The 24,069-nt window shown below is 44.7% G+C and overlaps 1 protein-coding gene across 1 annotated transcript; it reads right to left on the bottom strand.

Moving 5' to 3' along the window:
* Window positions 1-1,049: 1,049 nt before the first annotated feature.
* Window positions 1,050-20,299, bottom strand: LOC136055235 (gamma-tubulin complex component 2-like). The gene is made up of 16 exons (XM_065746953.1): window positions 20,188-20,299; window positions 19,981-20,108; window positions 17,434-17,593; window positions 15,725-15,932; window positions 14,495-14,694; window positions 13,451-13,640; window positions 12,724-12,869; window positions 11,874-12,054; window positions 10,805-10,985; window positions 10,020-10,192; window positions 8,599-8,727; window positions 7,215-7,335; window positions 5,507-5,650; window positions 4,749-4,877; window positions 3,981-4,144; window positions 1,050-1,350 (listed from the first exon to the last, which is right to left on the bottom strand). Exons 1-16 carry the CDS (start codon window positions 20,297-20,299, stop codon window positions 1,161-1,163), a joined length of 2,556 nt encoding a protein of 851 aa, XP_065603025.1. The 3' UTR covers window positions 1,050-1,160.
* Between the last annotated feature and the right edge of the window lie 3,770 nt (window positions 20,300-24,069).

The following is a 24,069-nucleotide window of genomic DNA, read 5'->3' as shown; positions in this document are numbered from 1 at the left end:
ATTGTAAGAGAGCCTAAAAGGGGGTGTGCCATGCTAGACCTGCTGTTCACAAATGGAGAAGGACTGGTGCAAGATGTGGAGGTCAGGAGCTGGCTTGTGCAGAATGACCACAACATGGTAGAGACCTTGACTCTTAGTAAACTGTGTAAAACATGTGGATGTGATTTGTGTCAAAAGACAAATGTCAGGGATGCTGATACCATAACTGTAAACTAGCCTTAACCACGATCGGCAGAGAAAATTGCTTGAAGGAGTAAAATTTCCTTATAAGGCATGGAAGGATAAACTGAGAACAGAACTCTATCTGCATTTCAAACACAAAACCTTGCAAGGTGGAGCCGGAGTGGCACTCCTCAAATCAAGGGGTGGTAGAGGTAAGCACCTCAAACACAAACCTTGCAAGGCCGAGCCCGGAGGGATGAATCAGAGGGCATTGAAGAAGGAAGACAGACTTCAGCCCAAAGACCACCTGAAGGAATGTGCGACCGCCTAGCGACTAGCCACGCAAGCGTAGAAGAATAAAATGATTAACCGAAAGGAGGAGGGGACTTCAGGGGATTTTAAATAAGACACTGTATAGAAGAAAAGAGAACCATCTTCTTGGTGTGCGTCGTCGGTGGAGCGGAGACTCCCCAGCACACCCAGCGCTGCTTGCTGACTGCTTTTCACCTTTTGATTGTAATAAAATATTCCAAAGTCTCCGATTGGACTCTGAGCATTTATGACAGGGAGCACAGTTCTGGGGCAGCTGATGTTGTGTTGGTGTGCCTCGTGCTGGGGACACTGGAGGCAGGACAGCACCTTTTGACATAAGGATGTGTGTGTAAATGAGAACACATAAAACCTCACTGGGCGTTCAAGGAGCAACGGCACTCAGATTCAACAGGAACCCACGGAGCTTCAAAGCTGCTGCTGGAGCAGAGCAGCCATTGGGCTGAGCAGAGATCAGACTGCCCCCCACCGGCAGCCCCTGCCGGGCTCCCGCTAGGCCAGACCATGCTCTGGTCACCTAACAACAGCACATGCCACGCACCAACAGGACAGCTCTAATTTTTCTTTTCTTTAGTTTTTATTTTGCAGCACATAGAGACGCCGTTCAACAACGTACTAAAGAACAAAAAGAAACCCACTTCACTTGGCGTCTCAAAAGACCAGGTCCATCACATTCGTTCCAGGGGACCCAGCGTCCCCCCCGTCTCCCTGCGCTCTGTTTCCAGTTCGCTCGCTCCCTGCAGGCACTGCCTTCGTGGAGCAGGCGCGGCGGTGCAGGCAGGCGGCGGGGCGGCCCTCTGGCTCCGCTCTGCGGACATGTGCTCCAGGCGCTCCGTGTAGAACCCGTTGAAGTCCAACCTGTGAGACAAAGCACAGGAAGGAGTCGGCCTGCTTGCCCCATGGCCCCGACTGGGTCAACGTGCCTTCGCGGCACACGGCACCACCGAGAGCATCAGCCTGTCTCCTTCGTAACACAGGCAGTGTTTCGAGTGGCACAGAACCACCCAGTCCCACTCTGCTGTGCCCTTCCCCAGGCACATCTCTGCATCGTGAAACCACGAAACTGAGAATATTTCTTCCAGTACTCGAAGGGCAGATAACGATAGGACAAAGGGGAATTTTTAAACTGAAAGAGGGGAGGTTTAGGTTAGGAAGAAATTCTTCACTCAGAGAGCAGTGAGGCCCTGGCACAGGCTACCCAGAGAAGCTGAGGATGCCCCATCCCTGGCACCTTTAAGGCCAGGCTGGATGGGGCCCTGTGCAGCCTGAACCAGAGCCTGGCGACCCTTCCCAGAGCAGGGGGAGTGGAACCAGATGATTTTTGAGGTCCCTTCCAACCCGAGCCACTCTGTGATCCTAGGAGAAACATGCACCCTAGCAGCAGCAGGCGACAGGCCAGCAGCCTGCAAACCATACTGAAATTACTCTCCTATTTGTCCAGTACGTGTTCGAATACTTAAGGAATAGGCACAACATTTGAGTTTCGTGTTGCTTAACAATCTTACAGAAATGGCAACAAGTTGTTCCTAGATATTTTTTGTGACTGGGGAAAACAGCCTCGACAGATGGAATTTATCATCTGCTTTCTCCCGGCTCAGCAGTTTACATCTTTTGTCCTTTCAATGTTTATTCAAAGGACACATGACACTGAGGCAGGATTATTGACTGAATTTTGATTCCAACTTAAGGGCTTACACAATTGGGATCCATTTACATCCTGTTCCTTTCCAGCTCAGTTTTTAAGATTAAATTATCTATGATAACTCCTAAGGTGCTTCCCAAACCCCCCTTGCACTCAGTATCTCATTCTGTGGCTGAAGCACACATTTGCTGTTTTCCCCATCCTCCTATACATCCCAGCGGTCTGCCTCCAAATCAGCCTTACAGTTGCCTCCCAAGTTGTTGAAAGGATATGTGAAGAGTGCTAGCAGCACTTAATGAGTGAAGATTTTAGGGCATTTGGATTCAAAGCCATCCACGTGACAGACCCCTCTGCTCTGATGCTGCTTCTTTTCCCAACTGGGCAGTGACTGCGGGCACTTTCTGCAGCCACGAGCTCTCTTGTCAGCACTGCTGATGAAGAAAAAACACCCGAGCACACTCAGCGTGCTGAAGATCTGTGGTTACAGTTTGTGAGACAAGACCAGCAAATCCTACAGTCTATTCTCTCTCTCTCAAATACGTTCTTTTAGATGGCAGTCTTTGTTCTGGTTCCTGTTGCTACAGTGTCCAGGATCCGATAATTCCTACAGACCGAAGGAGAGCTAAGTGTCATGTCTGGCCATCCACCTTGGTGCTTCTGCTTCTTAAAAACACTACTGAGCAGCCCCTGGAAATGGAAGGACACATTCTGCTGCGTGTCCTGCTAACACACAGTATTTCAGATGATGAAATGGGGGCACCTGCTCTGTAACTCAAGGTCCATCTGTGCCCAACACCTCAGTGAAGATTTGCGTGGTCCTGACTGGGAGACATAATAGCGATGCATGTCCTGGCAGCAAAAAGACAGAGTATTTCCCCTGCAGCCCTTCTGCACACATGTGCAGGAAGCGCCTGGGGGCAGAGGCCTCAGGCCCTGCTCTGAACAGCCTGATGCAGTCTTAGGTCACCATCCTTTGTGCAAACAGACAACAGAAGCATTTTTTTTATTACATCCTGCTGAATCACTGTACTTCTCTTTTCTTCCGAAGCAGGAAGAACTCGTGAAGAACAAGTTTGCAGTATTTGGGAGCACTGCGTGCACAGCTTCTCCATGGGTCAACTCCTAGCCACAGCAACATCAAATGGGATGCAACACCAGTCTCCATGGTGCAGCACCACAAGAGAGAGCTTCCACCGTCCCATGGAACCATAAACAGTTTAGAGAGGTGGACAGTCAATGACAAAAAAGGTGAACCTCATGCTAAGTTAAGGAACAGTGTTGGTGGGAGGACACCTGAGCTACTGCCAGAAAAGGCACTGGTGTAATCTCTGGCATGACGTGATACAATGTGATGGAAGGCTGCAAGACTTCTTCTGTTCCCTCGTGGAAAGGATGGTCAGGGACTCGATATTGTTCTGCATTTCTGAGCACAGTGAGAACCAGCTCCAGCCTGGGACTGAGCTGGGTGATGCCACCAACAGAAGGATCTCCGCACGTTCCTCATGAGACTTGATGCCCTTCTATGAAAAGAGCAGGCAACGTGGCCATCAGCACTATGTTGGCCATGCCCTGTACTGCCTGCAGTGACACCCAAAAGCCCGACCTCCTGCTGGAATGCTTCACAAAGCAATGTGAACTAACACTTGCATTAGAACAGAAAAATCTTGCAAAATTCAGAAGACTATTTTTAAAGGCACGGCCTGAAACATAAAGTGACATTTCTTCCAATTTCAGTCTTTCCTCTCACGAGGCAGACACACACAGCTATAAAATAGCGACCACTGCTCCTGGGCTGAACCTGAGCACCACAGGATGGGAAGCTACTGAGAGAAAACCTCTGGCTCACCTGTAGACGATGTTAAGCATGCTGTGCTCACCGTCATTGGTGCTGCAGACACTCAGCCGGTCCAACAGATCCAGCAGATGCGTTGAAAAATTACTATCAAACTTGCTGATAGTTGCTTCAAAGCCAGATGTTAGATGGAGGTTGTCAGCATGCTCTGCTAAAAGCTACCAAGACAAAGGTGTTTATCAAGGAGATGCAACGATCCCATCTGTTTTTCAAAACCTGGTAAAAAATACTGCCATAAAACTTAGTGGTAACTCAGGCACTGAAGTAACATTTTCAAAACAGCTATAAGATCCTCAGGGGTTAAAAACCTTGCCTTGCCCATCTGGGAGGACACCGGAATAGACAGACCCCACTAGAATAATCCTCAAATATATATGCAGAGCGTAACAAATAGCTTAGTAAGTGTGTGTCTATACAGGGAAAAATACAGACAAAGCAAATATCTCATAGACAAAAGAGAAGGGCTGTCAGACTCTACAGCTCACTGGCTCGTTCACCTTCATGCACACAGCTGAAAATGCAGCTAAGAACTGATAAACAATTGCAGCGACAGCCGTGGGAGACAGGGTCCTCAGAGAAGACTTGAGAGCACTCCACTGTATCCTCAGAAATGCCCAACATTTTTACAAAGATTCTGCTTTCAGGGCCAGAGGTGTGCTGGAAACCTGAAACGTCTACCTGTAGGAGGCAGGAGAGCCACCCCAATCAAGCTGCAGCCTCAGGCAGCATTTAGGGAGCCCATCAGTATACTCAGTGCCCCACCTTGTTAGTCAGCTTCTTCTTGGCAGTCTCTTCAGCACGCTCTTCCTCTGTTGGTGGGCCCAGCATCGTGCCATCTTCTAGGGTGAGACGGTCCATCTCGCTATCCAGCTTCATGCTTTGGGTAAACCTCTGGAAAGGGCAGAGGGTTGGGGCCGTGGTTAAAACCTCTCTCTTCCACAACAGCAATGCATGAGATCGATGCAACCCTCCTAGCCCTGAAGCTAGTTAATCCCCACAAAAGCTAACTCTGAGATTAAATTTAAAGCATTAATATGCCCAAAGGAAGGTGTCTGGTTTTGTTTTGTTTTTAAAATGGGCTCCTTGATACACTGGCTAAGGAGATTAGTCTTCATGGCTAGTCCTCAGCTGGTCTTTGCAGGAACAAAAACCTAGCTGGCCCTACAGCTTTCACCTACAAACTCTGCTGCAAGAATGGATGAAGAGAGGCAATCAGGTTCACAGAAACCTGATTCCAACAGTGAAAAAGAAGAGCACATAGAATCATGCGGAGGGAACAGCCATAGGAACCGCGTGGAGGAAAGTCTGAGCTCATAAAGCCTGTTGGTGGGTGGGAAAAGCAGCTCATCCAAGTGTATTGAGAGCAAGAGACGGATCGTGTTAAAAGAGAGAAAAACCTTTAGCTCAGAACATTTTATCTCTACGAAAGGAGAGGTCAGGCACATTTTGCCCAGATACCCCCTTATCAGGCATAATAAACAGAGCTGCTGGCATGATAAAAATGGGGAGACTGTATATACCTGCATGCAGTTTGTGAACATGACACAGACAGACATCAGTTTGGTGAAGATCTTCATCAGCTCAGTGTTGGTCAGCATGCAGTCCTTCAGGCATTTGTCCAGGAAGCTTGTGTGGTGGCGCAGAACGTCATCAATATTAGAAGCCTGTTGGAGCATAGTGCATTAATGAAAAAGCAAACCAGGACACCAAAGCACTAGACCAGCACGGCCAACGTATCTGTTCAACTTCAGAATCAAAGAATAAATTATCACACACCATGACCACGCAGAACCCAGTGGAGCCATTTGCTACGTAACACAGTGCAGGCAGCCTATGTCTCTTGCCTTGTTTTAGTAAACAGTACCGAAGTAACTTAAGATGCCATCCTCTTTTGCTCTTTAGCTTTTTCCTCCCACAGAGTCTTGTCCAAAGAGGCTGTTTGTGTGCTAGAAACCAGCCACAGCCAGGCAACTTCAGCTAATGCTCTGCGGCATGTGTTCCTGATGAACAACACAGCTGTAGGCTGGGCCAAGCTGATGGCAAGGTATCTGCAGTGTTGCTGTAGCTTTCACTTAGACCTGCCAGTAAACAAGCATCATCCTTCACTTGCCTAATGAATTTCACCTGTCAACTGATAACTCCGAAGTCCCGACCTCTGCTCCAGCCAGGTAAAAAGGGAAAGGACAGATGCATTCACCCAAGAGAGATGAGTCTTTTGTCTCCCAGAGACTGACTTTTTATCTGTTGTCTGGGACCTTCTAATCTGAATTGATTACATCACATTTCAGAAGGTCTGTGGGCTTCTTTCACAGACTGCTCTGGAATGTCAGCTCCTATTCTTCTGGAGACTTCTCGTTCTTGGCTTAAAACGGGGAGGTAGGACACACACTGGGAATGTGCTTCTCCTTGAGGTGATAAAGGTATCTCACGTGCCCATCAGGAGATAAAAACTGTTACCTGGAGCTTGTGCTAGAGAAAAGAGTTAACTTCTGGAGCAGTCACTGACTTTATTTTGACTAATGAACCAGGAGTACTGTGTTACACACTTAGAAAATCTCTTAGCCCAGAACATTACACCTCTATGAAAGGAGAGGTCAGGCATATTTTGCCAGAATATTTTGCCTTGTCAGGCATAAAAAACAGCACGAAATGATCTCAGCCTCTCCCAGACATCACAGGGGTGGAAAAGGTCTCCAGTCTTGCCTGGTACAGTGGAAGCAGACCAGTAAAACAACCATCGGAAGAGGAAACACCGTTTTTTATAGCAAATAGTCCTAACACAAAAAATAAAGTGCAAAGGCCTCTTCCTGCCTCAAAGGCCTAATCTTTGGCAGTTCCAAGAAGAGAAAAAGAGATGTAAGTCAGCCAAGGAATCAAAGAAAGACGTCTGGACCTGCTTGCGATCTTTGCACCTCACATCCTTCTTCCTTATCCAGTTCTTTCTTCTCTATGTGCAGAGGTGTTCAGCAGAATGCTACCTTTCCATAACAGGATGAAGAGAGCATGGAACTTGGGGACACAGACAGAAGAGTTCAGCAGAGGAAAGGGATGCATGACTAACAAAGCAGAAAGGTTATGCAGAAGAGCAGCACTGTTTGTAGTGTGATAAGAACAATGGTTCATCCAACAAAACATTTCATGGTAACTGAAACAAGGCATCTTTTCCCTACATTAAATTTGGTAATATACGATTTTCTGTTCTAACTTCTCTCAAGCACACACACTCACCAGTTTCAAGTTCTGCTCAAGAATGTGCCATGCGGGCTCCATCACTTCAAGCGTCATGTAATACTGGATATTCTGTACAAAATTCAGCATCCGCTGCCGCAGTATGAAGGCACCAGCAAACCTAGGGGAGAAATCACACCCACACAACTCCATGCTAGCAAATGCCACAGAGAACCAAGCTTGTACAGCCAAGCGAAGCAGAGCTAACTACTTCTGTCCTAGCAAATTCACTGTTGCAGTCTGAAAGTGGCTACAGTCAGAGATGCTCTGCAATAGCTTTATGTTCCATGTATGACAACGACTTTCCCCTCAACTACAAGATTCAGAGTTTTGAACCTACTGTGCACTAGACAGTTAATTTGAAATTTGCTCACGTTCAACCATAAATGGACTGTATTAAAGCCACTTTATTACTTTAACTAGTCAGACACATTTGCTAGCAGTGTGAAATATAACAAGCAAAATGCTTCCTGTTTCTTTCCAGCACATAAACACTCACTTGTTAAATGAGTACTTGAAATTATCTTATGCACTGCATTGGTATGTTTAGGGGTCCCTGGATTTCAAAAAGCCACCTGCTATCTAAGATACTTCATGCAACTTCACTTTAAAATTAGAATGGTGGAATTACATAGAACTCCTGTCAAGGTTTCAGGTTGTGATACCAAACAAAGAATTGCCTTCAACAAACTGGGATAAGCCATCAAAGAGGCGGGGACAACCCCGTCTTGGTTTCAGCCTCAGGTGCCCTGTCCACTGGTGACAGTCATTCTGTGAGCAGGGGCTTGCACTACAAATCCCCCCAGGTCTCTTCCACTGATTCCTCTATGCTGTCAAGAGAACAAGAGCACGCTCCGGCTGAGGTCAGTACCAAGGTAGCTGAAGGTACCTTGTGAGAAGCGAGTGCCACTGACAAGACAGAAGGAATTTCCTTGCAGTGCCACAGGCCTGTCCTGTGCTCCAGTGAGACCAACTGAGACTGAGGGTAGTGGGCATGGAACAAGCTCTTCCGGACAGAGGCCACAGCCCCAAGCTGCCACAGCTCAAGGAGCATTCTCAGATATACGGTTTGGACTTTGAGTGGTCCTGTGTGGAGCTGGGAGTTGGACTCAAAGATCCTTGTGAGTTTTTTCCAACTCAGGACACTTTGTGTTCCTATGATGCCTTTTCCAAATCCTGAGCCACCAAAGAGGAACAAGTCAAGCAGCCCACAGACAACTAAGCAGACACTTCCTACTGAATCCTAAAATGTTATGTCTGACCTCCCTCCGCCTGTCAGAAACTTGCAACGATCTGTTCCATATCAAGATAATCTGATTCATGACACAACGCATATAACTAGGAAGAAGAAAAACCAAAGCCTCAGCAGGAAAAGAAGCCATACCATTTAGCTGAATATAGGGAGGACTGCTTGGCTGTCTTATTGCTGATCCAAACGTTGCACAACTGCCTTTCCACATGTTTGCAATAGAACATGTGTCTGAAAAGCATCTGGTATCTTGTCAGTGCTTTCCTGGAAAGAAAGGAAAAAACCATTCAGATTAAGCACTTTTCTGATTGACAGACTAAGCAGCAAAGGCTGAGGCTGCTTCGAGGCAAAGAGTCCCAACACATGCTCCTCACACCTTCAGACGTACACGGATCTTCACTAAAACAATTCTGACAGATGAAAAAAAAAAAGCTTTTTTAATCATCCCAAATAATTCCTCCCCAAAGAGTCCCTCCTTCACACTTCCTGCCACCAGGTACTTCACCAGACTCCTTTTCTGATCCCTTCGAGCAACCTGCAGAAAGATCATTCACATGCTGGGACAGAGGTCTGAAAGCCTGCAGTTGTGTCCCTGCTGCACCAAGGCTGCTAACTCTGACAAAAAAGTTCACCAGACTTCTCCAAAAAGATTAAGAAAAACGGCAACCAAGCTACAGGCAGCATTACCCTGCCTGCAATGCACTGTCAGAAGCAGATGGGGGTGCTTACTTATAGCCTTGGGGACTGGATGCAGGTCTGTGCTCAAGACACTTCAGTGTAGGTGTCTACAGAGCTCCAGCCAATACAGTCTGTTAAACTTTACCACTTAGTATTTCCAATCCCATAGTTACCATCAAAATTAATATACCCTTTTTGAAAGAAAGAGACACAATTTCAGATACACCGTGTCATTACAAAAGTTCCACTGCGAGGAAGAGAGGGGATATTGCTGGCATTTAGCAACCAACACGTCACTTTCTCACCTAACACTGCCTGTCCCATTTCCCTGGCTCACAGTCTACCAGTGCCCTGTTTCTGTAGAGAGGCAAGGCACTACAGAAAAATAAACTGCATAACTCAATTTACTGCAAAATGGCCTGCTACAGTAATTCTAGCAGCAGCCAGTACTACCCATCAGCTTTGCAACCACGGCTACCGGAAAGATTTTTTCTGCCCCTTCACATCTGAGAAACGTCTGACTGCAAACATGGAAACTCTTAAATGAGAATTCACTTTCAAATAAAAAATCTTCTCAGAGATTCAAAACAGAGACTGGGCTCACAAAGTGTCCCTCCATCTATGTCTTTCTATCATGTAAAATCAACTTTCCATGCATATCTTAAGCGTCATCTGGAATGGCTGTACTGAGAAGACAAGCCTCAGTCTACCAGTGGAGCAAGTGGAAGTCAATAACCCTAAAGCATTTTCTACTTGCTGACAACTTTTAGTACCGCTTTAAAGACAGAAAATGCTTTGCAGCATTTTGCTGTTTGGAAATGTGTTTTAAAGCGGCACAAAAGCTGCCTTTTTTCTCTTTTGGTGGGTGGGTACTTTACCTGTTTATAATCAGAGACAGAGGCCACTTAACAATGTAATCGAAGGAAAATGCTTCCAGGCCGCTGAGAGGAAGCTCCGTGGGATCTGCACCAATAATGGCCTTTTCCTGTTTCGTTTCTATGGCCAGTACTCTCAAAAGCTGCGTAATGAGGTCATGGGGCATCAAGTCAATCTATAGAGAGCAGGAAAACAATGAAGCCACAGGGTACTCACAACTACTACAAGGGAGCAACAGTCAAGTGGCAGAAGAACTGCACGTTATCAGTTACTCTCAAGTCATTAGAGCAACCTATGGAGCAAGGAGGAGCGGCACCCTCTGAACGGGGTTGCAGCAGACAGCAGAGCAGTGCTGCTGTGCTGTCTGTAAAGTCATCTCAACCTCCCCAAGCACAGCTTGTGTGCTGGTTCGCATTTGTAAAGGCTTTCAACTGAGCTGCAACAATCATTAATAGTCAGAACTTATAATCAAGGATTTTCTTGTACTCCGAAATGGGCATCCAAGCTGAGAATGCCTGTGAGAGACACATTACTGCTTTCATCTCATCCTGATGCCACTCAAAAGCACTTCCTCTGTGCTCAGACATCAACAAGAAAATGCAGCCCCTTGCACGTGATCAGAGCTTCCCATTGCTAATATCCGTGAAATAAACAGACTTAACCCACAGAAGGTCTACAGGAATATAGCTATCAATTCTTCTTTCTTCCACTGCATTTTCATCGGCTTCTCATTGGAACAGGGATTTTCTCAGTACCTGGCAAGCCTTCCGCTTACACCTTTTTTTACCTTTAAATTATCCTTAAAGGGATCTGTGTTGGCTGTGCTCATTTGCAAGGCCAACTCAAGCAATGCTTCTAGCCTAGTAGTTATGATCTCATCTACAGGCTTCTTTAGTTCCTCTTCTGTGAGATCCATGAAGTGAACAAAGAAGTCCCCTTGATCCATCAGGAAATAATGTTTTATAGATCTGCTCAAGAAAATGAAGATCAGTGATTATGTTTTAAAAAAACATGTTTTTTAACTTGCTTTTTTAGCAGACAAAAAATAACCTAACTGGAAGCTTTTTTCGTTTTTGTTTTTTTAAACATGTGCTCCCCTCCTTCCAGTCACTTCCCTCACCATGTTTTGGTGCAGTTGTTCTTTTGCTCTCATAAAAACATACCTCGAGAATAAAGGTATGCGCTGCACTGCTAGGCAATGGATTACACTGCTATCCTGGACAACAACCCAACTTCCAGAGTCCAGATCCATCCAGCCATCCCAAAGAAAAGCACAGACTCCCCTGTCCAAGTACCTGAGCTGACTTCTGAAGCAGTCCACGCGCTTGTGTTGACTTTTGCTACAGTATGATACGCCAACTGCAATTTTCAACAGGCCTCAGAGAGACCCAACTGCAATGGGATTGGAAATAGCTCCCAGGAAAGCTGGAGAATGAAGTCCGCATCTTGCCAGAGACCATACCCAATCACAGCTATTTTTAGAGCAAAATAGGACTAGCACAGCCTTAAACCATTGCGGTTGCAGAGGATTTCAAGACTGAGTCAGATAAAGTCAGACAAAGTCTAGTGGCCAGTTTAGCCAAGACTTAGTTTTGGTGGTAGCCTTCCAGTAGGAAGTTGGATGAGAAACCCCTAAAGGTCTCTCCCATACAACATCCTATGATTTTATGTTTCTTTTTTTTATTATTATTATTTTGTAGTTCAGGAGATAACGATTCTTTTTTTTTCTTTTTTTCAGGTCAACATTTGTAACAGAAAGACAGCGAACGTCCCAGGAAAAGAAAGCTAACTTTAAAATCTGACATTCGCAATCAGAATCAATCAATTTAACCTACGTTTAATAAAATAAACCAAACCTTAGGTGAGCCACAAGCTCTTTCTCCTCCATTAGGAAATCCAGAAGAACTTTGCTAGCATAGTTATATGCTTTTTCTATTTGTTCTACATATGCTCGCTCTTTTGAAGTATAGATGATCTCTTTAGCCACAGGGCAGGTAATGTCACGCCCACATTCTCGCACAACATTCAGGTATTTTCCTGAAAAGGAAACAGTAACACACGTTTGTGCCAACTATATGTGTTGCCAAGAGAGAAGCCTGCAAATCACTGCTACCAAATGAAATATACAAACGGAAGCTATATTGTGAAGTTTTACATTAAGTTCTACCTAAAACTGGAAAGGGCTTAAATGCCATTCAGAAGATGATACAGAATTTAAATTAGGCTACTGACAAGTGATTTAGGAGTGATTTAGAAATGTTTTCTGTTTCCCAGTGGTGGTAAAACACCTTTGTAGATAGCCAGAAACTTTGAAAACCTGGCGTCGCACTTCAGAAACAGCTTTTGAGGAGTCTGTACTTGCAGCAGGGAGCAACGATAACCAGCAGGTGGCACACTGCCTTTAAGTGCCCAGATGAAGACTCAAAGGTTCAAACCTCAGACATCTAGCTCCATCTAGCTGTGACAAAACGGTACAGACGTACCAGAGCAGAAAGACAAAGTTCCTCTAACTTCTGGACTCCTTCTCACATTTTCTTTTTCACGTATATCATCTGAAGTTGCTTTTAATTTTTCTGTTTCTCTGAGAAGCTGTAGCTGGATGACCCATAAACTGGCAAAGCATGACAAAGTTCCATTCATCTTTACAAAAAGAATGGTGGCTATCATCCCAGACTCCTCTTAAATCAGAAATATATCTTTACCTACCTGTGCTTAGTATTTTGTCAGCCATTTTCTGCAAGAAAGAGGGAATCTGCTGCTGAACAACAGTGTATCTCTGATCCCAGTACTTGTCATTATAGTCCTCCTGAATCTTCTCCTTCTGCAACTCGTGTTCCTCCACCATAAACTCACTGGACAGTTAAAGCAGATGTTTAGAAGCAGGAAGTGGTACAATGGGGATTACTTTTCTGACATATTAATATAGTCAATGGGAATATGATGCATCAGAAGTAAGGTCTCATGAAGATATATTCCAATCAAGAACTGAAATCAGTTTGTACTACGACAAACTGCATTTTTGGTGTGTTTGTGCTAATCCACAATCAATTACAACAGAAACAGAATTTTATAGGGCCCAGAAATCAAGTCTAAGTGTTATTTGGCTATCAGTGTACTGGAAAGGAAAGTGGCCTTTGCTTCCTCACCATCAGACAGGCATTCTATTATGCTATTTTAACTTCATTTTGTATCCTATTCTGAAAATGTGGACAACAGGAATGTTGCATAAATGCAGAAAATGCTTTAAATGATTCTTTAAATGCCAAGAAACTTCAGTGGGCATTGTCAGCTTGAATCAGAACATCATACTAGTGAAGTACAGGAACATCAATTCAGTGAGTTATGAGAAGAGGATCCTATGAAAACAGAGCTCACCCCTCTGCTGAATAGTATGCAGGTGTGAGAGGGGAACACAACTGTAACTGTTCTTTACCTGTATGGGTCATTAATGATGCCTCGATATATCCACTTCTCCAGAATTTCAAAATAGGGCACGCTGGCTGCCTTGGTTAGATACAGACACAGCTCTTGGGCCTGGCTGTCTCCTGTGTAGCTGGAAGTCTTATCGTGGAGTAAGTTCAGAGTTGACCCTCCCATACACTCACCTTTATCCACAGAAGTGGCTGAAATTAAAAAATACAGATGTAAGACACACAAGACTCTGCATTTAGATACGCGCATCAAGGACAACTGAACTCGGGTAGACATAAGCTATCTGGTGGCTTCTACACCATACACAGACTTTTTTTTTTTCCAAGATGCTAATGAAACAGTCCCACACCTCAACGACTTGCTTGAGAAATCTTTTATCTCCAGATCACATCTCTTTTCCACACATACCACTTGAAACACCTGGACTTAGGGTCATGAGCTTGGGACTGAAGTAAAACTTAAAGTACATGGCTAACTGCAGTGTTCCAAAAACGTGAATATTTCCGGAAACGTAAATACCAAGGTGGATCATCCATTTCCAGATTCTACATAGAACAGATTTTTGCATCCAGATAAAGTTTCTGGGCTGAGTAGAGAGAAAGGCAAGAGTATGCTCATGTCAAAGAGTTTAATTAAAAAAAAAAAACGAAAAAAAACTACTGAGGAAATAATACGAGGAAGTGTATTAAAATGGTATTTATGAAAGGACTGCATCCACTCCACTCCTGTATGAGTGGTTATCTGACAGGAGGCACTCCTGTGGGACGTGCATGCCACATACACCCACAGATGGGTTATACTGTCCCTCTTCAAGCAGCACAATACTTTTACTCTGAGGTATAACAACACTGGACATGACTCAGAGAACCTACCGCTCTCAAAAATGGCAGAGGTCTGACAAGCACAATCCTCCTCTTAGTCCTCCTTATTTGATATAACAAAGTTAGAATGACACATAACCCATCGGTATTGTTAATCTGTCTAGTTTTCAGAAGCCACTGTCATGTACCTGTCTAAACATAATGACTGCATTTTTCAAACGTACCAAGTGAAGAAAGAATCTCCAGGGTCCTCATTGTGGGCTGGATATAAAACCAGAGCTTCTGCAGTGAGAGAAGTCCCTGTCTCTGAAGATGTTCCAGCTGAGTAATTAGTATCATGTATTCCTTGATCAAAGTCCTCATAGCAGCAGCCAGGGCATGATTTACCTGTCCATACTCAAAGGAAAACTTCTCCTCTATAAACCTGTAAAATGCGAAATGGAATCTCTTTTAGGCAAGGTAATTTCCAACGTTTTCAGGAATTTTAACTTCAGGACACTATAGAAGCACAAGACAAGAAGACACTGAATTGGAAAACAAATCAGTTGTCAGCTGGAGTTTTAGGTTCCACATTTGCTCTCTGCCCCCTGTCTATTTCTCACCACCACACTTCTTAATATAGAAAGCTGTGAGAAAACATTTCCCCTGAAATTGCAGAGGATCTAGGATTACTTGCAAATTCACTTTAAAAAGAAAAAGTATTTGCTCTTATTTTTGTCAAGGCAATTGCCTTTACACAACCTTAGGATTAGGACTAGAGGGCAGGAGAATCTCTCAAAAGGACGCAGTATCATGGAAGCAAACACTGAGGAGAGCATTGCTACCAGCTTCCAACTATATGCCACCTGATCAGACCTAGCTGGCTCTAGGCATCTTATTTAGTGGGCAGAGGCTTCTGAATGCAAGCCATATCATCTAGAATCAGTCAGGTAAAAGAGACTGGACAAATCCCTTCCTAAAAGTGCTTCTTCCTCTTTGCTGATCTTCCGGAGACATCAAATCAAATGCAGCATCCATATTACAAACTTCTGCTGTTAATGAGGTGTACCTTACACTAAGACCTTTCAACAATTACTTAGCCACCAGGAACTAGGAAGCTGTAGGCTCTCCTGCACACAAGGGCTGTCTTAGTCCTGGATGCCCAGAGGAGAACAAAAAGCAAAAAGGAGGGAGAAAACCACAGCATTTTAACTTTGCCCGAACGCACCAAGTCAGAGGTTGGACAAAGCAAAGGCAAGGTGAAGGAAAATGTGAAGTGGCACCACATAGGAGAATACCAGCAAAAACATATGGAGCCAAAAACATTTCAAATAAATTGTCACTCTTTATTTTATATCCCTATAGGCTTAAGTTTAGCTTGGAAGTCATCATCTGCAGAATGACAGATTTTATATTCTGCAGCTTGATGCTGGAAGCTAAATATCCTCCACTGGGAGGAAAGGTCAACTTTGTACCTGGTGACAGCAGAGTAACCTGCTGCTACGGGAAGAATCCTGGTCACCAGCTCTTTGATGGACAAGTCCAAGTTTGGATCGACTGAAAATGCTCGGTTCTGACTGCCAACAAGAGGCTGTGCTGTGATATATCTTCCATCCACACCAATCAAAACATATAGCAGGTCTTCCACAATCATGGATTCTTGGGATGCTAAAGGCAGAGTACCTGTTTTCAAAGAGACAACAGAATCACAACCTAGCCTTCACAACCTAGCACTTGAAGTCTACAAGGATGACATACTACCATTCAAAGAGAACAAAGGAAGATCATACACATCTGAACCAAGATACAGAGAACAGAACTGAGTTCCTGTCAACTCCAAAATCTTAAATCTTGCTGTCCAGGAAAACATAAGCCTTTGCTCATTTAAACCCAAAGCAAAGCAAGCAGACAGAGCCATATATCCATCAACTGTGGCTAAGAGTACGTCACTTGCACTGTTGGCTTTTCCATCCAAACGGGCTCACGTACACTGGACCTGAGTTCCAGCCTTGCAAACAATTCTCCTACCTCCTCTCCACTGAAATACTAAAATTCAAAGAATAAAGTTAAAATACAGACAACAAAATGCTAGTCCAGCCAAAGTTGAAGGTGGTCTGCAAGCTATAAGGTATCTGACTGGTGCAGTGAACTAGAAAGCAGCTACAAAGAAGCGCAAGGGACTCAAACTGAAATTTAATAAAGTCCATCAAAAGGCTGGGGACCACAATGGCTACAATGCTCACTATAGCTAGCCTTATCTCACAAAACCAGCTAACAATCCCTCTCCACTGTAGCACTGCATGTGCTGGTGCAGCACTTAACACTGTTGAAAGGTGTCTGATCTTAACAGTGATTTCTGGGCACTACAGAATTTGTTGATCCCTGGAAGAAAAAAAAAAAAAAAACACCAAAAAACAACATCTGACTGAAACGTGACTGAGGATCTCTGTCATGTGGTTCAAAAGCCTGGAAGGAAAGCACAGACCTTAAATGCAAGCATCAGACATGCTTAACACTCCCATGCAGCTAGACAAATCATTTGACAACGGGGGAACACTCAAGAATGAAACTACTTGTGATCACTACTTTCATGTGCCCCTTAGTCAAGGCACAAATCCATGCCAGGAAGAAGCTGTAGCTTCATGCAGGTGCTGCTACCTTCTTGGGAAATAGAAACGTGAACCCCTAGCACAGCTGCTGGCTTTCCTGTATCTAATTTACAAATCACAAACTATGCAAAGCTCTGCTTAAAGCTGCAATACAGAGTGAGATCAGTCCCCTTTTGCTCCAGCTAGGAATAAATCAGGGAGGTTGTCACGGCCTTACTGGAGAGGAGAATGAGCTGCATAGATTGATGAATGCTCCCCTGACAGGTGCAACTGCAGATTTTTCAGCTGAGAATGCAGATGGGTTGCTCCTGCAGTAGGACTTTGTGGAAGGACTGGGAAACTCAAAGCGGATTAGATCTTATGGACTAATAGTGGAGTTGGAATTTATCATGGGAGAAACACTCTGTCTGGCTGCATATTGGTTTGTTGGTTTTTTTTTTTGAATCCTGATCTTCTTGGCAGATTTCAGGGAGGCAAGTTTTGCTTTCATCCTAATTATGACAGAATCTGAATGGCACTTCTGAACAAGTACAAAACGTACTGTGTTAACATAATTTTCAGTATGTATCACATACCTATAGGTACCGTTGTGTCAGTACTTAAAGCAGTGCCAATTAAGAAATCGTCAGTAAGCGTAGGCCTCTCATACACCCAGGATGGAAACACTGGAACAGGCTGACCTGCATTCTTCTTGTTGTGCTTATCTCGAAGCATTTCCCGTGTAAGCTCAAGGGGCTGTTGAGAAAAAAAAAAGGGGGGAGGGTAGAATGAAAAAAGAGATGATTGAAAGGGCAATAATTTTTCAGTTTTAAAAATTGACTGTAAGCCGATAATTTGAGAACAGAAAGTGGAATAATTGGTATTTCAGTAGAACAGTGTCGGTTTTACTCCCTCCATTTCATGTAGTCTATTGGTCTCAGTGCTGCAGGGGTGATTTTTTAATATAGTTGCCCTTCCTCTTTTTGGAGGGTGCATTAAATAATGTCTTGCCATATCCCACGCACCAGCCTTGGTGCTGCAGCATACACACAGGAATAAAACTAGGACACGTACAAGCACCGGGCACCTTAGTAGTTCTCAATGTAAAAGCCATCAAATTACTTCCAGAAGCAGAAAGCAGCAACATCTTATCCAAGGAGCACTTGCAAACAGGCTAATGGCCACCTCTGAAATCAGTTCCTGCACAGTACCCGTGGAATAGCTGCACATGCAATGCCATCCAGATAATGCATTGGTGGAAAACGATGGTGGTTTTGCTCTGACTGTGAAGGAAGCAAGCTCTTGCAAGACCACAACAGTCTTAATTCCTTGCTCTGGATCTCTGTCAGTAAAATAAATACGGTGAAAGACTCATTTTCAGTTGGAGAGGTCTGTGCGATGTATAACCTCCATAAACTGACACAAGTGCAAAAATATGGGGGATGTGCTTATGAAAGCCATTTCATAGACTCAAAGATACATTAGGTTGGACAGGACCTACAAGATCATCTAGTCCAACCATCCTCCTATCACCATCCCTACCCACTGAACTACTAAATCAAATCCCTTAGCACCTCATCTAAATGCTTCTTGAACAGCGCTAGGGATGGTGCCTCAACCACCTCCCTAGGCAGGCCATTCCTGTGCCTGACCACTCTTGCAGAGAAAAAATGTTTCCTCAGGTCTAATCTAAATCTTCCCCGGCGCAACTTGTGGCCACTCCCTCTCGTCCTGTCATTATTTTTCAGGGAGAAGAGGCCCACCTCCTCCTCACCACAACCCCCCTTCAGGAAGTGGCAGAGTGCAATAAGGTCTCCTCTGAGCCTCCTCTTCTCCAGACTAAACAATGCCAGCTCCCTCAGCCGCTCCTCATAAGACTTGTGCTCCAGACCCCTCACCAGTTTTGTTGCCCTTCTCTGAACACGCTCCAGGGCCTCAATGTCCTTCTTTTGTAGTGAGGGGCCCAAAACTGAACACAGTACTCGAGGTGCGGCCGCACCAGAGCTGAGTACAGGGGGATGATCACCTCCCTGCTCCTGCTGGCTACACTATTTCTAATACAGGCCAGGATGCCGTTGGCCTTCTTGGCCACCTGGGCACACTGCCGGCTCATGTTAAGCCGAGCATCAACCAACACCCCCAGCTCCTTTTTCTCTCTACAGTCTTCAAGCCATTCTGCCCCAAGCCTATAGCATTGCATTTCTTAAGGTCCACACGTATATGAAGTGAGATCTGCACAGGGTCATTTTATTTTCTTCTCATAGAAGGTCTCAGAGGTGAGAGGAATGTGGGAAGGAAACAAGTACACATAAGCATTACATCCTGAAGCACAGTGGTCACTGGCTTGCACTGCCATTTCAGTTCCTTTGGCTGCAGGCCTCAAAGGAAAACCATGCAAGGAAATCAAACTGTATTTGAACATCCTAGAGAATACCACTTCCTCTTCTCTCCTCTCTGAGCAACTCCATACATAAATCCTCTTTAAAAGATCTACTCTCCCACTGGAAACGTGGATCCCTTCAGGATCCGAATCAACTGCTTGACTCAGATCATCCATGAAGGATTTGGATGAGACAAGCAAAAAGCCTGATACGAACAGTATGTGAAAATCAGTGTAGCTCCATCACTGCTCAACAAGGGTTTTGCAGCACTTATTTCAGGAACACTCATCCCAATAGCTAAGTAAACAAAACAGTTGCATCCACTTGGGGAACAACTTCAAATTCACTCAAGTACCTGGGAGAACAGAGCTTTCAGCAAGGATGGGATGAGCCATAGAGGCTGCTAAGCCCCTGTGCAAGCACTGTGCAGGAGGAAAAGGAAACATCTGCACGGGTTAAGGAGGTGGTTTGAAAAGGGAAAATGAAATCACATCACTACCCCCCAGTGCGAACTGCTGTGGCCTAAACTCAACTCACCTTACCTGACCTCAATAGAAAAGGCCATTCTTATAAAGAACAGCACAACGACTTAATATAATGTGACTAGCACATTTTGAGAGCAAATTCAGATTATCTGTATGGATAGGAACATTCATAATTCCCCTAGATAGTGAAAGTTAAGAGCACAGCTACACATGAGCATTACGTACATATGAGCAGCAGGGAAAGATCTTACACATAAGGTAAGGCAAGAGGCAGTACCTGTTGTGTGCTGGCGCTGTCTGTGACAGTGCCAAGCTGCGTGCGCAACTCCTCCAACTCCTGCAGAGATATCTTGGAAGTACATGAGGGAATGGAAGAATCTGAGCTGCCACCAGCTGCCATGTTTGCTGGAGTAAAAAAAGGGGAGAGTAGAACGAAAAAAGAGATGATTGAAAGGGCAATAATTTTTTAGTTTTAAAAATTGACTGTAAATTGACTTCTGCAGCAGGTCAATGTACACTTCAGCCCCCTCGCCACCACGCACACGCAGCAGGCCGAGCAGCTCGCTGACATCGTGGTGGATGCGGAACTCACTCATACTCCCATCTGAGTGTGAACAGACCTACTGCGGCTTAGGACACAGGAAGAAAGGCAGGGAATCAAGTCAGCGTTTTGGTTTAAGCATGAGAATGGTGCTTCCCAGCTGGCGAGGCGAGGCGAGGCGGGCGGCGCGGCGGCGGGGGTGCCGCACTGCTGCCGTATCCCCCCACTGCAGGATGGCGACGTGCAGAGGCACCCGTACCTGCGGGAGGCCCTCACGGGCCGCGCCGAGGAGGTGGAGAGGCCCGGGTGAGCCGCGTGGAACGAGAGCTCAGCCCCGCGGAGCCCCCGCCCCCGCCTCCTGGAGCTGCCGGCGCGGGGAGCGGCGGGCGGCCCGCCCTGCCTGCTCACAGAGACCCAAACCTTCCGTCTGAGAGCGCTGTCCACGCGCTCCCTGAGCCCCTGCAGCTCGGGCCGTGACCCTAGGCAACCTGTGCCATGCCCGCTGCCCTCTGGGGCGGAGCCTTTTTATGACGCCTGAACGCTTCTAAGCGGTCACAAACTGAGGATGCCGTTCCGTGCTCTCCTTCCTCACAGGGTGTCTGAGTTTTGCTGCCACATCTCCGGCTGCTCTCAAGTGTTCGACACGCTAGAAGGCTACGAGCACCACTACAATACGCTGCACCGGAATGTCTGCTCCTTCTGCAGGCGATCCTTCTGTCATAAACGCTCAGAGTCCAATCGGAGACTTTGGAATATTTTATTACAATCAAAAGGTGAAAAGCAATAAGCAAGCAAGGGAAGGGGAGAGGGGAACGGCTTTAAACTGAAAGAGTGAAGATTTATCTTAGATGTTAGGAGGGAACTGTTTACTCGGAGGGTGGTGAAGCGAAGCACAGGCTGCCCAAAGAAACTGTAGATGCCCCATCCCTGGAGGTGCCCAAGGCCAGGCTGGATGAGGCCATGGGCAGCCTGATGCGGTTGGGTGGCAGTAGTTGGAATTTGGGCACCTTCCAATACAAGCCATTCTGTGACTCTGTGGGATAGCAGAGGACTAGTTCCAGAAGTATCCTTACAAAGTGCCCAAAGCCGATCAACACATGCTGCCGGTAATCCGATGTTGCGGTGACCCCAGGAGGATGACCCACAGCCGCGCCGGAACGATCTTCTTAAGATGCCGGTGCAAGGACTCAGAGAGACATCAATATGATTATGCAGCTGAGCCAACTTTATTGCGCAGGTTACATACTTTTATACCCCTTGAACATATGCTATTTTTAGAATAAGCAGTGGTTAAGCAGTGGTTCTTGCTCTGTCCTTGCAAGATAAGTGGTGTCCAATTAGTTCTTCTTTTCCCACACATACCAGGGCCATCTGGTTCCACCGCAAACTTACTCCCTCATCGTTGCCTGGTCAACGGTGCACTACTTCTCAAAATTCAGTGATCTGAACATGCTGTTTTGTTCGCACTGCTACAAAGATAAGCGCACGCAACCTCCTTTCCCAAGCCAGTTCTCCACAATTCCCCCTTTTTCTTTTTGCGCTAACAAAACAGCAGACGGTAGTTTGGACAGTAAGCGTTTTACAATGTCAAGTATAAATTTACTGCAAAATCACAAACCGCATTAGTAACATAATTACACCTTGTACACAGCATCCCAATCACCTGACCTTCAGCTCTCTTCGTTTTGTGTAAAACTTTGTAACAGCATTGAAAGGTTCACTTAGGTTATCACAACTTAGTCAAGGTTTCAATAGTTAACACGCTGAATGTAAGAAAAGATACAAGGCAATCATATCATAATGATAAGAAATACTATTAAACTTATTAACAAAAGAACAAACATATATTCTACCTACGGCTTAAGTTCCTGCAACCTGAAAAAGAGTCCCTGAAGGTATCATTCTATGTGATTCAGTAATTGATTAGGAAGAATCTTTTAATTTTTGTATACTTTGATATAGTGGTTTTCTAATGTTCCCTAAGATTCGTATAGCATGTGCCCTTAAAATCTTCACCATCATACCTTTGGTTAATAATGGAAGATCAGTGGTGGCACAACTTTGTTAAGTTGCCTGTCAAACAGAATCAATATCAGTGGGTAAATCTGCTAGAGCATCACTGGTGGTATAATTTTCCTTTGCTAGCTAACATCCTAACTTGGTGACTGTGATTAAAACTCGAGTGGTGCTGTTTCAGGATATACTGGATCTGAGAAACAGGACATCTCAAGAACAGGAGCAAGCAAACTGCACATTCAGAGTAGCACAAAGGGTTAAAGTTTAAGTCAACATACACTCAGACACATGCAGACATTTATTTTCAGATGGGAGCAAGCACGAAGCAGAAACTCCTTTAAAAAGTGTATTTCTAGCTATTAACCCTTAAGAAATGACAAATCACCAGAAAGAATAGAGAAAAGGAACATACCAGCGGTGGATGTGAAAGGCAGTGCTAGCAAGGCGTCCCCTGCTTCAAGGTGCACTTTTCCTCTCTCACCCACCACAGATTTCCTCCAATTCTAATTCTTCTCAGAGTTTGCAAAGTTTTTTCCATTTGTACACTGCATATGCGTGGCCAGTGCATGATGCAGAATCCAAAAGGAACACCTGCTTGCAAAGCAGAATAAACTATCAAGATTAGCTCTATCTAAAAATATTTACAGTCATAAATATCAATTGTCCTAATGCTATCAGAATACTTTGTTCCTTCCCAAGATCATTCCTTTGCCTGGGATTCTTTTTCAGGTTTGTTTTAACAAATTAGAAAAGAGCTAATTGATAGGCTAACAACATAACTGTGCGTTCTAAATACATTAAAAGTGCTATTTCCACAGATTACAACATTAGTAACATCAAATCCTATCTAATTCACACTCGATTCACTACTAAAATAGAAAAAGCACACAGCAACCTAGATAATGCCTAATAATTCTGATTCTTAAGGCTATATTGGTAACACAGAAAAATCACCCCTTTTTGTCATACCATGATCAGTGTTATTAGTGAGATACCATTCAATGGCTAATCCAGCTGTTCTTCATCACATACTATGGCATACATAAGTTATCAAAAAGTACAACAATCTGCAAAAAAAAGAAAAAAACAATAAGAAAGAAGCACACAACCCCGGTCCTTAAGAGGGTTGGATGCTATTTTCTGCCTTGAGATAAGGCCAAATGGTATCAAGCCGGAATCCATGTAAGGTACTCATGTTTTCCCGTTGATCCATGCAATGTAGTTATTTCTGGTCATGCCAAGGGCGAACACAGCGAGCAGGAATCCAAATTGGTCCATTCTGATCTGTAGAAACACAAGAATAACCCCTTCCGGAGAAGATTAGTGTGGCTGGTCCATACCATTCTCCTGTTGTCGGATCCCTATATGGAACTTTGGGCGATCTTTGGATTGATCGTAAGCTAATACCAGAGTGATGTATTACAACAGGGGGATTAGTGGCATCCCCTCGAATAAATAAGAAGTTCAAAGCAAAGAGAGCTTGATACAAACGCTCATGGATATTTAGAGTTGTCGGTACCTTAGATATCTGCATTTTTAAAGTAGCATGTGCTCGTTCAATAATCGCTTGACCTGTGGGAGAGTGTGGGATACCAAATAAATGCTGCACACCCCATTTCTGCAAAAAGTCTTGAATGGATTTTGATCGATAGGCTGGTCCATTATCTGTCTTGATAGTATTAGGTACACCCATAATTGCAAAGCTTGCTCTCCAATGCCGAATTACATGTTTTGCTGATTCTCCCGTCTCAGCAGTAGCCCACAACATCCCTGAAAAAGTATCAGTACTGACATGTACATATTTTAAAC

Source organism: Cyrtonyx montezumae, unplaced genomic scaffold (assembly GCF_038088225.1).
Source record: "Cyrtonyx montezumae isolate F1298 unplaced genomic scaffold, pur_monq_1.0 scaffold_4, whole genome shotgun sequence".
NCBI lineage: Eukaryota > Metazoa > Chordata > Aves > Galliformes > Odontophoridae > Cyrtonyx > Cyrtonyx montezumae.
This window is presented reverse-complemented; position numbering and strand designations above follow the sequence as displayed.